Source organism: Silurus aristotelis (genome assembly GCF_946808225.1).
Source record: "Silurus aristotelis genome assembly, chromosome: 12".
Classification (NCBI taxonomy): domain Eukaryota; kingdom Metazoa; phylum Chordata; class Actinopteri; order Siluriformes; family Siluridae; genus Silurus; species Silurus aristotelis.
In genome coordinates this window covers 699,307-714,306 of record NC_139585.1, presented here as the reverse complement: position 1 = coordinate 714,306, position 15,000 = coordinate 699,307, and the positions used below count along the sequence as shown (strand labels likewise).

The following is a 15,000-nucleotide window of genomic DNA, read 5'->3' as shown; positions in this document are numbered from 1 at the left end:
TGCTGACGACACTGTTGTGGTGGGCCTGATCAACAACGACGAGACGGCCTACCTACAGGAGGTTAAAAACCTGGAGAGATGGTCCCAGGAGAACAACCTTCTCCTGAAAGTCAGCAAAACTAAGGAGTTGATCATGGACTTCAGCACAAAGCGGGAGCGGTCATACCAATCGCTAAACATCTGCGGGACTCCAGTGGAAAGAGCGGACAGTCTCCGGTACTTGGGTGTTCACATCACACAGGACCTGTCTTGGTCCTGTCACACCAACACCCTGGTGAAGAAGCCCGGCAGCGTCTGTACCATCTGAGATGCTTAAGGGACTTTAAACTTCCCTCTCAGGTGATAGACTTTTTACACCTGCACCATTGAAAGCGTTCTGACGGGTAGCATCACTTCCTGGTTCGGGAACAGCACCATGCAGGACAGACGAGCCCTCCAGAGGTTGGTGCATTCAGCTGAACGTACCATCCACACCGAGCTTCCTGACCTGCAGGACATTTACAGCACGCGGTGCCGGACCAGAGCCAGGAAGATTGTGAAGGACCTCAGCCATCCCAACAATGGACTCTTTTCTTTGTTGCGTTCAGGAAAACGCTTCTGCTCCCTGAAAGCGAACACAGAGAGAATGAGGAGGAGCTTCTTCCTGCAGGCCATTCGGAGTTTAAACCAGGAGACACCCAGGATCTAAAAGCTGGTCCACTCTCTCCATCATCACACTTCTCTGTACAGATCTCACCTTTCGCACCATGACACTTTAAACTCTGGACTTGCACAGCAAAGTGCACTTTATATTTTTTATACCACACCATTCTGCACACGGACACTTTATGGACAACCCACCACTAAAATTGTCTATTGTTTACACTTTGGTACACATTGTTTACTGTTTCACTGTCTACTGCCATAAGGATTTTCTTTGTATATACATTTTTCTCTTTGTTCACATACATATCTTTATATATCATTTATATCTTATATTTTATTTTATATAGTTTTTATACTTTATTTATCTGCTTTTTTTTCTTTCTCCCCACCATATTCCCCTCTTGCCGGACCGTCGTAAAAAGCATTTCACTGCATGTCGTACCCTGTATGTATGTGTATGTGATGAATAAAATTTGATTTGATTTTTTATTTGATTTGTGTCCAATCCCTTAACCACCAAGCTACCTCCTTCCCCAACTACGTAATGCAAATGGGATTTGAACTCACAACCTTCTGACCAATATTTTGCTCTTTGAGATGTATCCCTTCCGGTTGTCTGTGCTGCTGCTCCCTGAATGAACGTTCTTCAGATTCTACAAGCTTTAAATGACCACTCCTAGTGGTATGAGAGCAGGGGGTCACCCCTGAGGGCAGCTCTGAGGTGAGTCTTGTTGCATACATTTATGGAATTTGTCAGACCCTTATCAAGAGCGACTTATTTATTTATCTCATTCATACAACTGGGGTTGAGGGCCTTGCTCAGGGGCCCATCTTGGTGTGGCCTGGATTTGAACTCGCAACCTTCAGATTCCAAATCCAGGGGTAAAATATTGACCTGTAGGTGCTTCCTTAAACTTCCTTAAACTGCAACTGCAGATCCGTGCACACAAACACACACACACACACACACACACACACACACACACACACACACACACACACACAAACACACGGCTGAAGCTGTGTTTAAAATATTTAATGCTGAGTGTAAAAACATCCTTTAGAAAAAAATGTGCATTTCATTAAAATCTGCTTAAATGTTAATGATCAGTAAATTGTGTGTAAAGAAGTAAACGGCGAGTAACAGATTCTTTCATACAGAAACAATTCAAAACAAATACAAACATTTTATAAAGGAAACAAAGTAATACTGGTGTTTTATGGTCAAAATGTGTGTATGGACGTAAAGCAGGTCTGCTGTATCTACTGAAGTTTCCACCCTGAGAAGCTTCATCATGGCTGCTATATGCAGACGCTCACGTGAAGGCCTTTTACACGTGACTCCAGCTGATTAAATCATCAGGCTGCCCCTAGACTGGCCGAGGAGACCGACTCGCCCCGGGCGGAGCAGAACGTGGACACGGAGTAAACAATACTGAGCTGAACTGAACACTTCTGGGAAAGTAAACAATTTCATATCCTGGATACTGTTTTTATATTTTTATCACCAAAAGTCTGCAGTGATGCAGCTTCTTCTCTTCATCCAGAACCCTGAACTCGGACTCTACCAGTCTAGCTAATGTTAGCTGCTACGCATAGAATGTATGCTGAAAGTGTTTTCTACACAACAAAATGGAACCAGCAGCTGATGAGGTTTAGAAGATTTCACAACAGATCCTCCACGTGTCTTTAGTAATAGAGTGAGACAAGACATGACAAGTGGATCAATGAAAAAACATCTGGATTAAATCGAACGCGTTATGATCTCGATCCTGGCACTAAAACTCAGCAGTTAGAAAATATAATATTACGTTTTATTATCAAAATAATTTCCTAAAGTTTAGTGAGCATAAAAACCAGCATCTGAAAATTTCTCTCTATTTCTCTCTTCATCATCCATCGAGTTCTCCTGTCTCCTCCTACTCTCTCCACCATGACCCCGCCTCCTTCACCTGATCTCACAACATCTGCCCTCGGTACGGAAGGTTCCGGTTGGTCGGTTCTCTCCAGCGGAACCGCAGACGGGAGAACGGCGAGTCTGATTGGTTTTCAAACTCTGAGAACGTCAGCTGGTTCAGGAGCTCATAGACTCCTGCTCGAGCAGCCACCTACACACACACACACACACACACACACACACACACACACACAACAAGATGTTAGGAATGTTTAATATCAATAAACATAATAAACATTTCAACATATATTTGATAAAAATTTACAGATCCTTCAAAGCTTTAGTTCCATCAGACTCCTGTTCATTCACTACCATCCAGCAGCTGTCTGACTGAAGGTCACATGACTGGCTAAAGGTTAAATGATTAGCTGAAGTATAATGGAATCTTCTCTGTAAGTCAGATCTTTTCGCAGTAAGACTTGCGTTAATGAAATGCTCCTCAAACATGCCATCTAACCCCAGGAGCTGATGTTCCACAGCTTAACCAGGTCCCATTGAAGAAAAATGTGATACTGAACCCGTTAATGCTGTGTGTGTGTGTGTGTGTGTGTGTGTGTAAGTGAGAGTGTGTATGCATGTGTATGTGTGTGTGTGTCAGTGAGAGAGTGTGTAAGTGTGTGTAAGTGAGAGTGTGTGTATGCGTGTGTGTAAGTGAGAGAGTGTGTATGCGTGTGGTGTGTGTGTGTGTGTAAGTGAGAGAGTGTGTATGCATGTGTATGTGTGTGTGTGTAAGTGAGAGTGTGTATGCGTGTGTGAGAGTGTGTATGCGTGTGTGTGTGTTTGTGTGTGTGTGTGTGTGTGTAAGTAAGAGAGTGTGTATGTGTGTGTGTGTGTGTGTGTGTGTGTGAGTGAGAGAGTGTGTATGTGTGTGTGTGTAAGTGAGAGTGTGTGTATGCGTGTGGTGTGTGTGTGTGTAAGTGAGAGAGTGTGTATGCATGTGTATGTGTGTGTGTGTGTGTGTAAGTGAGAGTGTGTATGCGTGTGTGTGTGTGTGTTTGTGTGTGTGTGTGTGTAAGTAAGAGAGTGTGTATGTGTGTGTGTGTGTGTGTGTGAGTGAGAGAGTGTGTATGTGTGTGTGTATGTGTGTAAGTGAGAGAGTGTATGCATGTGTATGTGTGTAAGTGAGAGTGTGTATGTGTGTGTGTAAGTGAAAGAGTGTGTATGTGTGTGTAAGTAAGAGAGTGTGTATGTGTGTGTGTAAGTGAGAGAGTGTGTATGCGTGTGGTGTGTGTGTGTGTAAGTGAGAGAGTGTGTATGCATGTGTGTGTGTGTGTGTGTGTGCGCGTAAGTGAGTGTGTATGCGTGTGTGTGTGCGTAAGTGAGAGTGTGTATGCGTGTGTGTGTGTGTGTGTGTGTGTGTGTGCGTCTGTGTGTGTGTGTGTGTGTAAGTGAGAGAGTGTGTATGCGTGTGTATGTGTGTGTGTGTGTGTAAGTGAGAGAGTGTGTATGTGTGTGTGTGTGTGTGTGTAAGTGAGAGAGTGTGTATGCGTGTGTGTGTGTCTGTGTGTGTGTAAGTGAGAGAGTGTGTTTGTGTGTGTGTGTGTGTGTGTGTAAGTGAGAGCGTGTGTATGTGTGTGTAAGTGAGAGAGTGTGTGTGTGTGTGTGTGTGTTTGTGTGTGTGTGTGTGTAAGAGCGTGTGTATGTGTGTGTAAGTGAGAGAGTGTGTATGTGTGTGTGTGTGTGTGTGTGTGTGTGTGTGTAAGTGAGAGAGTGTGTGTGTGTGTGTAAGTAAGAGAGTGTGTATGTGTGTGTGTGTGTAAGTGAGAGAGTGTGTATGCGTGTGTGTGTGTCTGTGTGTGTGTAAGTGAGAGAGTGTGTTTGTGTGTGTGTGTGTGTGTGTGTGTGTAAGTGAGAGCGTGTGTATGTGTGTGTAAGTGAGAGAGTGTGTGTGTGTGTGTGTGTAAGTGAGAGAGTGTGTGTGTGTGTGTAAGTAAGAGCGTGTGTATGTGTGTGTAAGTGAGAGAGTGTGTATGTGTGTGTGTGTGTGTAAGTGAGAGTGTGTGTGTGTGTGTGTGTGTGTGTGTGTGTGTGTAAGTGAGAGAGTGTGTGTGTGTGTGTAAGTAAGAGAGTGTGTATGTGTGTGTGTGTGTAAGTGAGAGAGTGTGTATGTGTAAGTGAGAGAGTGTGTATGCATAAGTGAGAGAGTGTGTAAGTGTGTGTATGTGTGTGTAAGTGAGTGTGTGTGTGTAAGTGAGAGAGTGTGTATGCATGTGTATGTGTGTGTGTAAGTGAGAGAGTGTGTAAGTGTGTGTATGTGTGTGTATGTGTGTGTAAGTGAGAGTGTGTGTATGCGTGTGTGTGTAAGTGAGAGAGTGTGTATGTGTGTGTAAGTGAGACAGTGTGTATGTGTGTGTATGTGTGTAAGTGAGAGAGTGTGTATGCGTGTGTGTGTGTGTGTAAGTGAGAGTGTGTGTGTATGTGTGTAAGTGAGAGAGTGTGTGTGTTTGTGTGTGTGTGTGTAAGTGAGAGAGTGTGTATGTGTGTGTGTGTGTGTGTAAGTGAGACAGTGTGTATGTGTGTGTATGTGTGTAAGTGAGAGAGTGTGTATGCGTGTGTGTGTGTGTGTGTGTGTGTGTGTGTAAGTGAGAGTGTGTGTATGTGTTTAAGTGAGAGAGTGTGTGTGTGTTGTGTGTGTGTGTAAGTGAGAGCGTGTGTATGTGTGTGTAAGTGAGAGAGTGTGTATGTGTGTGTGTGTGTGTGTGTGTGTGTGTGTGTGTGTGTAAGTGAGAGAGTGTGTATGTGTGTGTAAGTGAGAGAGTGTGTATGTGTGTGTAAGTGAAAGAGTGTGTGTGTGTGTGTGTGTGTGTGTAAGTGAGAGAGTGTGTGTGTGTGTAAGTGAGAGTGTGTGTGTGTGTGTGTAAGTGAGAGTGTGTATGCATGTGTATGTGTGTGTGTGTCAGTGAGAGAGTGTGTAAGTGTGTGTAAGTGAGAGTGTGTGTATGCGTGTGTGTAAGTGAGAGAGTGTGTATGCGTGTGGTGTGTGTGTGTAAGCGAGAGAGTGTGTATGCATGTGTATGTGTGTGTGTGTAAGTGAGAGTGTGTATGCGTGTGTGTGTGTGTGTGTGAGAGTGTGTATGCGTGTGTGTGTGTTTGTGTGTGTGTGTGTGTAAGTAAGAGAGTGTGTATGTGTGTGTGTGTGTGTGTGTGTGTGTGTGAGTGAGAGAGTGTGTATGTGTGTGTGTGTAAGTGAGAGAGTGTGTATGCGTGTGGTGTGTGTGTGTAAGTGAGAGAGTGTGTATGCATGTGTATGTGTGTGTGTGTGTGTAAGTGAGAGTGTGTATGCGTGTGTGTGTGTGTTTGTGTGTGTGTGTGTGTAAGTAAGAGAGTGTGTATGTGTGTGTGTGTGTGTGTGAGTGAGAGAGTGTGTATGTGTGTGTGTATGTGTGTAAGTGAGAGAGTGTATGCATGTGTATGTGTGTAAGTGACAGAGTGTGTACGTGTGTGTAAGTGAGAGTGTGTATGTGTGTGTGTAAGTGAAAGAGTGTGTATGTGTGTGTAAGTAAGAGAGTGTGTATGTGTGTGTGTAAGTGAGAGAGTGTGTATGCGTGTGGTGTGTGTGTGTGTAAGTGAGAGAGTGTGTATGCATGTGTGTGTGTGTGTGTGTGTGTGCGCGTAAGTGAGTGTGTATGCGTGTGTGTGTGTGCGTAAGTGAGAGTGTGTATGCGTGTGTGTGTGTGTGTGTGTGTGTGCGTCTGTGTGTGTGTGTAAGTGAGAGAGTGTGTATGCGTGTGTATGTGTGTGTGTGTGTGTAAGTGAGAGAGTGTGTATGTGTGTGTGTGTGTGTGTGTAAGTGAGAGAGTGTGTATGCGTGTGTGTGTGTCTGTGTGTGTGTAAGTGAGAGAGTGTGTTTGTGTGTGTGTGTGTGTGTGTGTGTGTGTGTGTGTGTGTGAGTGAGAGCGTGTGTATGTGTGTGTAAGTGAGAGAGTGTGTGTGTGTGTGTGTGTGTTTGTGTGTGTGTGTGTGTAAGTAAGAGCGTGTGTATGTGTGTGTAAGTGAGAGAGTGTGTATGTGTGTGTGTGTGTGTAAGTGAGAGTGTGTGTGTGTGTGTGTGTGTGTGTGTGTGTGTGTAAGTGAGAGAGTGTGTGTGTGTGTGTGTAAGTAAGAGAGTGTGTATGTGTGTGTGTGTGTAAGTGAGAGAGTGTGTATGCGTGTGTGTGTGTCTGTGTGTGTGTAAGTGAGAGAGTGTGTTTGTGTGTGTGTGTGTGTGTGTGTGTGTAAGTGAGAGCGTGTGTATGTGTGTGTAAGTGAGAGAGTGTGTGTGTGTGTGTGTGTTTGTGTGTGTGTGTGTGTGTAAGTAAGAGCGTGTGTATGTGTGTGTAAGTGAGAGAGTGTGTATGTGTGTAAGTGAGAGTGTGTGTGTGTGTGTGTGTGTGTGTGTGTGTGTGTGTGTGTGTGTGTGTAAGTGAGAGAGTGTGTGTGTGTGTGTGTAAGTAAGAGAGTGTGTATGTGTGTGTGTGTGTAAGTGAGAGAGTGTGTATGTGTAAGTGAGAGAGTGTGTATGCATAAGTGAGAGAGTGTGTAAGTGTGTGTATGTGTGTGTAAGTGAGTGTGTGTGTGTAAGTGAGAGAGTGTGTATGCATGTGTATGTGTGTGTGTAAGTGAGAGAGTGTGTAAGTGTGTGTATGTGTGTGTAAGTGAGAGTGTGTGTATGCGTGTGTGTGTAAGTGAGAGAGTGTGTATGTGTGTGTAAGTGAGACAGTGTGTATGTGTGTGTATGTGTGTAAGTGAGAGAGTGTGTATGCGTGTGTGTGTGTGTGTGTGTGTGTAAGTGAGAGTGTGTGTGTATGTGTGTAAGTGAGAGAGTGTGTGTGTTTGTGTGTGTGTGTGTGTGTAAGTGAGAGAGTGTGTATGTGTGTGTGTGTGTAAGTGAGACAGTGTGTATGTGTGTGTATGTGTGTAAGTGAGAGAGTGTGTATGTGTGTGTGTGTGTGTAAGTGAGAGTGTGTGTATGTGTTTAAGTGAGAGAGTGTGTGTGTGTTGTGTGTGTGTGTAAGTGAGAGCGTGTGTATGTGTGTGTAAGTGAGAGAGTGTGTATGTGTGTGTGTGTGTGTGTGTGTGTGTGTGTGTGTGTGTGTGTGTGTGTGTAAGTGAGAGAGTGTGTATGTGTGTGTAAGTGAGAGAGTGTGTATGTGTGTGTAAGTGAGAGAGTGTGTGTGTGTGTGTGTGTGTGTGTGTGTGTAAGTGAGAGAGTGTGTGTGTGTAAGTGAGAGTGTGTGTGTGTGTGTGTCTAAGTAAGAGAGTGTGTATGTGTGTGTGTAAGTGAGAGAGTGTGTATGTAAGTGAGAGTGTGTATGTGTGTAAGTGAGAGAGTGTGTATGTGTGTGTGTGTGTGTGTGTGTGTGTGTGTGTAAGTGAGAGATTGTGTATGTGTGTGTGTGTGTGTGTAAGTGAGAGAGTATAAGTGTGTGTGTAAGTGAGAGTGTGTATGTGTGTGTGTGTAAGTGAGAGAGTGTGTATGTGTGTGTAAGTGAGAGAGTGTGTATGTGTGTGTAAGTGAGAGAGTGTGTATGTGTAAGTGAGAGAGTGTGTATGTGTGTAAGTGAGAGAGTGTGTATGTGTGTAAGTGAGAGAGTGTGTATGTGTGTAAGTGAGAGAGTGTGTATGTGTGTAAGTGAGAGAGTGTGTATGTGTGTGTGTGTGTGTGTGTGTAAGTGAGAGTGTGTATGTGTGTGTGTGTGTAAGTGAGAGTGTGTGTATGTGTGTGTAAGTGAGAGAGTGTGTATGTGTGTAAGTGAGAGAGTGTGTATGTGTAAGTGAGAGAGTGTGTATGTGTGTAAGTGAGAGAGTGTGTATGTGTGTAAGTGAGAGAGTGTGTATGTGTGTAAGTGAGAGTGTGTGTATGTGTGTGTGTGTGTGTGTGTGTGTGTAAGTGAGAGTGTGTATGTGTGTGTGTGTGTAAGTGAGAGAGTGTGTATGTGTGTGTAAGTGAGAGAGTGTGTATGTGTGTAAGTGAGAGAGTGTGTATGTGTAAGTGAGAGAGTGTGTATGTGTGTAAGTGAGAGAGTGTGTATGTGTGTAAGTGAGAGAGTGTGTATGTGTGTGTAAGTGAGAGAGTGTGTATGTGTGTGTAAGTGAGAGAGTGTGTATGTGTAAGTGAGAGAGTGTGTATGTGTGTAAGTGAGAGAGTGTGTATGTGTGTAAGTGAGAGAGTGTGTATGTGTGTGTAAGTGAGAGAGTGTGTATGTGTAAGTGAGAGAGTGTGTATGTGTGTAAGTGAGAGAGTGTGTATGTGTGTAAGTGAGAGAGTGTGTATGTGTGTGTAAGTGAGAGAGTGTGTATGTGTGTAAGTGAGAGAGTGTGTATGTGTGTATGTGTGTAAGTGAGAGAGTGTGTATGTGTGTAAGTGAGAGAGTGTGTATGTGAGAGAGTGTGTATGTGTGTGTGTGTGTGTGTGTGTGTGTGTAAGTGAGAGATTGTGTATGTGTGTGTGTGTGTGTGTGTGTAAGTGAGAGATTGTGTATGTGTGTGTGTAAGTGAGAGAGTGTGTAGGTGTGTGTGTAAGTGAGAGTGTGTATGTGTGTGTGTGTGTGTGTGTGTGTGTGTGTGTAAACCGTTTATCATCCTAAGCCATACTTAGGAAAGAGTTCTGCAGAGAGCAGGACGTAAATCTGACAAGTAAATCACACACACTCTCACTTACACACACACACACACACACACACACAGTAGAGGCTGTCAGAGACGTGGTGGATTAGGATGAGAACATCTGTCCTTCAATTATTTTTTATTATAAGGACCTGAAGAACTTGTTCTTGGATTAAGGGTATTAAGAAAGAAACGCTTCTCCAGGAGGAGACAGACTCCAGCGTGGGGTTCCACAACCATATCTACAATAGCTTTAAAGATCTGGTGTGAAAGACACTGGCAGGAGAAGCTGCAGGAGGTGTTTATAGTGAAGATGATATACGTGACGTGGTGAGGAGGATTAAAATCATATACAGCTTCTTTCATGTGTGTGGTGATGCTCCAGATGTGCAGCAGATACTAACTGTTTCTGCTTTCCATATGAAAAAGTAAACATCTCTAGAGGAACACATGAGGAACACCATCAAAACACTACATCCTCAATGGAAGAGGAGCTTTTAGTCAGGACAGTGCAGATAAAAGTGTGTGTGTGTGTGTGTTGGGATTTTCGGGTTGTTACCTGGTGCATCCAGGTGGAAAAGGAGCGCTGTAGCGAGTTCTTCTTTTCCAGGTGCAGGTAGGTGTTAAAGAGGATCAGGTACATGTAGCGTTCCAGATACTGCACGCTCTTCAACATGAGGGATCCACGCTCCTGTTCACTCTTACAGCTCTTCATCTTCACACACACACACACACACGTATAATTATTATAGATGTGCTTTTTTATTTTACTCTAATTATTTAGAAAGCATCGTTCATGGGTCACAAAGCGGCAAAGTTCTGGAAACTTTCTATGGGAAAGTTGTCAGAAGCTGAAACGCACACAAACTAATACAGATTTTAAGAAATGAGATTTTTGACTTGTTTTTATTGTTAGTATCATTTTGTTGCACAATAGTTTTCACACAGCACAAGGACGTTTTGTATGTAATATTCCTGTTATTTATGTGACATTATTTTGTGTGCAGGACTGTAGAAATGATGTGTGTGATGGAGGAATGCACAGTGCCTGTAGAGAAATTAAACTGAAATCGCATTAAATCTGGTTGAATTTTAACCAAAACGATTCTGCAAGATTTTTTTTCAACTACATTTAAATTCCGTCATTAGTAAAGCTGCAATTGTGTAGATTTCCAGTTTTTTCCCATTAGTTCCAATGGAAAGTTTCCAGTCTTGAAAAATTCTCAGCCCTATTTGTGATCGATATTTTCGATGTAGACTGATTTCTCTTCATATCTCGAGCGCGTTCTTTCAGCTGCTTTGTGAATCTGAATTATGACTACAGAGACGGAGGCGTGTCCTGAGACTCACATAGAATACAGATTAACATGGCAGAGGCAGAGCTGCATCTTCCTGCAGACACAACAGGAAAAGGACATCTGGTTTTATTTCAGCGTTTTTATTTTTTGCACTATAAAGGCGTGTTTGTGTGAAAAGGTCGTGAGTTAGAAGTCAGTATGTAAACTGATGATTTCATCTGAAACAATTAAATGACTTTTTGTACCATATGAAATTGCAGAACATCAGATTTCATATTGTGTTGAATCAAATAGAAATGTGATCGTAACGGGGGAAACTGCTTCACGTGTATCTTTAATGTATCGTATCATTGGCTCAGCATGGCCTCAGGTATGGAGATGAACATCACTAGTGTTATAGTGTAGAAATCATAAATGCTCTTTGACACAAGGATAGAAGATAAAACGCACACAATACACACAACTCGCATCCTGCATCCCTCTGAGACACTCTGTCTACACACACATCATTCTTTAAAAACCAAAACCCAGACCCTTTAGATATTTTTCCATTCTGGTTTTTAAACCTTCTGTGCTCAGATGTTCTGCTTGAGGTCAATAACAGTTTGATCAGAAACACAACCATTCTGTGGAACCTCATCATCTCGAGTAAGCACCAGGACTTTTTCCTACATACTTTCACATTCCACAAACAAGTGACTGGTTAAATCAGGGTTCCCACTCGAATCCAAACCCTGTACAAATCTACCAGTTTAAACACATCAATAAATACCAGTTGAAGGGACTACGGGTCTGCTAAGAGTGAACGGTAATTAGCTCGCATCCGAATTAGATAAGATTTGCATTTCTGTCAGTGACCACTTATTACCTAGCATCATTCTAACCAGCTAGCTAACATTAGAGCTACATAGCCTTTGTTCACTGCTGGAGGTGCGAGCGGCTTCATGAGCTGACTGCTGTTCTCCTGGAGCTGCAGTAGAGCAGTGATGGACACTTGGGTATGGAGATGATGCTCCTGTCAGCTTCATGGGCTAGCCTGCTTCTTACTGTTTGAGTGGCTGTGAAGTGTTTCTTCTCTAAAAGCTCGATAGTCGTTTTACAAACTTTACATTGGGCTTTTCTGTCATCGACTTTTAAAACCTGAAGTGGTCATTTTGTAGCCAAAGCTCTTGATATGTACATTTTCAGGCATGTTTGCATCAGTTAACAGCCACAGCCTGACGATTGGCAGCTGACAAGCGGGAAGGGGAATAAATTTGCAACGAGCAAAACACATGAAACAACGCGATAAAAAAAAAAAAGCGGTATATAAAAATTCCATTTGGATAAACAGAAACTAAAATTTAAAGTGACAATTAAAAATCCCTGAAATTCACTTAGACAAAACATTTCCTGACATTCAATGTCTGCAATAGACCTTTTAAATTTCCATGATATTTCAGAAATTCCATCACCTGTGGGAACCCTGTTACATTCCAAACTACTCCAGACCTGTCCAGGAACATCTGGATTCGCAGTAATTATCCAGCTGTGCTTTTATCACTACATGTGAAAGCGAATACATTCCGAATATTTTCTTGTACATATTTTTTTAAAAGTGTGTTTAAATTCGAAGCTCATCTCGTCCTATGATAAATATTTAAATAGTAATATTTTAAAGCGCTACGTCCTGAAGGTTCTTCAGTCGTGTCTGCGCTTCACCGGATTCCAACTGCCAATTCCACTTGTTCAAACAGACGTCCACTTCGTGTTTTCCTCACGTTCATGAGCTGTGATTTATTCTGCACGAGACACATCCTAAAGCAAACCATGGCAGCTTTCACTGTGAAATGTCTCCACAGGTTTCCAAAGATCTTCCCTGGAGACCTGCAGAGAACACTGCTGACCCCTGGAGGTCAGAGGTCAACATGCAGGCATTTAAATAAAAGACTTAATATACGGCCCTGGAGTGGCTCCAGACACCGGTCTGAACGATACAAGATGCTTTCTTCTGAGAAGATGAGGAGATATCAGGAAGATATGATGTGTAATTATGCTGAGAAAGACAAGAGCAACAACAATGTCAACTCTCAATACTAAATCCAGAGCAGTCGAGAAGTGGATCATCTACACTCCAGACTACCATGTGTGTGTTTGCTGATATAAACGGTGAGGAACATCCTCACTAACATTCTCCACCAATACACACCTCTGATCTCCATTAAACACTCCAACATACACGTTCACATTTTGTAGATGGGGTATAAAGGACCACCTGAGGTTGGAAAGTTTTACCTTCACGGTTTTGCCACCTCTTGTGTGTGGAGCTTAACAGCACTGTATGCTCATTGGCTAGTGAGATTTGGAGTTTTTGGGGATTTGGAGCAGTTGAGAGCCAGTTCAGGAGAAAGTTTTGGAGTCTGTAAAGTTATAGTAATGGAACTTTGTAGTGGAAGTTGGTTAGTTAGCTAATTAGGAAGTTTATTAATATACTAATAAATATTTGAGGTTTTGCTCTGTACTTATCTTCCTGGACCTTTCAGCAGCATTTGACACAGTCGACCACAAGACTCTTTTGTCAACCCTCAAGAGCCTCAGTATCCACGGAACAGCATGGGAACGGTTTCCTTTGCTGATCCAAAACGCAGCTGCACGACTTGTGTTCAATCTGTCCAAGTTCTCCCACACCACCGCACTGCTGCTCCTCCACTGGCTTTCAGTAGCTGCACGTATCAGATTCAAAACACTGATGTTTGCCTACAAGGCCAAAAATGGACCCGCACCATCTTACCTCAGTGACCTCATCACATCTCACACTGCACCACGCTGTCTGAGATCCTCCAGCACTGCTCCACTGGTACCTCCTTCTCTCAGAATGAGAGGTAAGTACACTTCAAGGCTCTTCTCTGTTCTGGCACCGAGGTGGTGGAATGAACTTCCCCTAGATGTCCGTACAGCAGAGTCCCTGATTATCTTCAAGTGACGACTGAAGACCTTCATCTTCCTGAAATACTTAAATTAGCACTTTCCAAGTTTGTAGAATTTGAGTTATATTTATATTAAGTGTGTAATCTGGTGTACAGTGTAGATTTATTCATTACTAGAGACTCAAAGCACTTTAGTACGTCGCTCTGGAAAAGAGCTTCTGCTAAATGCCGCAAATGTAAATGTTCTGCATCTGATATGCCTCATAAATCAGAATCAGAATCAGGTTTATTGGCCAAGTGTGTTGACACACACAAGGAATTTGGTTCCAGCTGTTAGTGACTCTCAAAAGTACAGACATAAATGAAGGAACGAACGTCCTCTAACCACTCCACATCTTTACACACCAGCGTCCTTCCTGGAGCTGTTCATTAAGAGCTTCATTCAGAAAGTAACAAAGAAACAAACACACGTCTTTTACCTCGTTCATCTCAAACCAATTGACATTTTTCGTTTTTTTGTTCAGCCTTCATATCACAGGTTTGAGCAGTTTAGATTTGAGAATGCAGGTGTAGATGGAGAATTTCCAGAGATCTTTAAATCCTTATGTCTGTTACCTTCACCTTCCTTTTCACAGCAGTGTTCTCACAAATATTAACTCAAACCAGATTCTTTACCAAATGAACAATATTCATGCTGCATTAAAGAACTGATAAACCAAATGCACCAGCGTGAGGTGAGATCACGTTTCAGACACTCTGGGGGAAGTGCTAGCTCACTGGTTTAGGCATTGGACTTGGGAGCAGAGGTTTATGAGTTGAAATCCCAGCACCACTGGACCAGGCTGCCACTGCTGGGGCCCTCAGTCCAATGCCTTAAGCAGTGAGCTAGCACCTTCTCCAGAGTGTCTGAAACGTGATCTCAGCTCACTCTGGAGCATTACGTTTATCAGTTCTTTAATGCAGCATAAATATTGTTGGAAGGATATGAACATCGGACACCTGAACCCTGGTGGAGGTAGAATCTGGTTTATTTTATTTGTGAGAACACAGAGCTGTAAAAGGAAGCAAACTATAACAGAACTGAGGTTGGAAATATCTCCAAAAGATCTCGGTCTTGAGCAAAGTCCTCAACCTTTAACTGTTCAGCTGTAATTGTAAGTTGCTTTGGATCAGGACGTCTGCCAAGCGTCATACATGTTAGATGTTACTCTGACACTAAACACATCTCAGTCCCCCAGGATGTGGAGAGGAATCACTCTGTAGCCCAAATGCAGCAACCCTTACGTTTACATTTCATTCGAATTTCTGGTTCTTGTACCTCTGTGATGTTTTCGATGCAGAAAATTAAAAACATAACGGTGGTGAGCAAAAACCTTGGAAAGAACATTAAAATAATGATCACAAGCTGCTGTGAATTAGTGGTAATGCTTCAAGCTCGTGAGATACATCCATGAGAATATAGAGGAGTTGAACCACAGGAACCACAAGAGCTGCAGTGACGCACTTCAGCATGGAAAAAAAACATCTCACTGGCTTGAAGTGACCAGTTCGATTACAGCGCAGATCACTTCACGTTCAACATTCCATACATAACCGGATATTTCTCCAT

The 15,000-nt window shown here is 42.9% G+C and overlaps 1 protein-coding gene and 1 long non-coding RNA gene across 2 annotated transcripts in view; one reads left to right on the top strand and one right to left on the bottom strand.

Moving 5' to 3' along the window:
- Positions 1-1,666: 1,666 nt before the first annotated feature.
- The window catches only part of pald1a (phosphatase domain containing paladin 1a), a 50,306-nt gene continuing 36,972 nt past the window's right edge, over positions 1,667-15,000 (bottom strand). The window contains exons 18-19 of the mRNA XM_083557609.1: positions 9,747-9,902; positions 1,667-2,753 (exon numbers count right to left, since the gene is read on the bottom strand). Of these exons, the coding sequence (XP_083413735.1) occupies positions 2,604-2,753; positions 9,747-9,902 (306 nt within the window). The 3' untranslated portion in view covers positions 1,667-2,603. The remainder of the gene's footprint in view (positions 2,754-9,746; positions 9,903-15,000) is intronic.
- The window catches only part of LOC310735042, a 115,717-nt gene continuing 108,155 nt past the window's right edge, over positions 7,439-15,000 (top strand). The window contains exon 1 of the long non-coding RNA XR_014536199.1: positions 7,439-7,498. This is a non-coding gene — a long non-coding RNA (uncharacterized lncRNA). The remainder of the gene's footprint in view (positions 7,499-15,000) is intronic.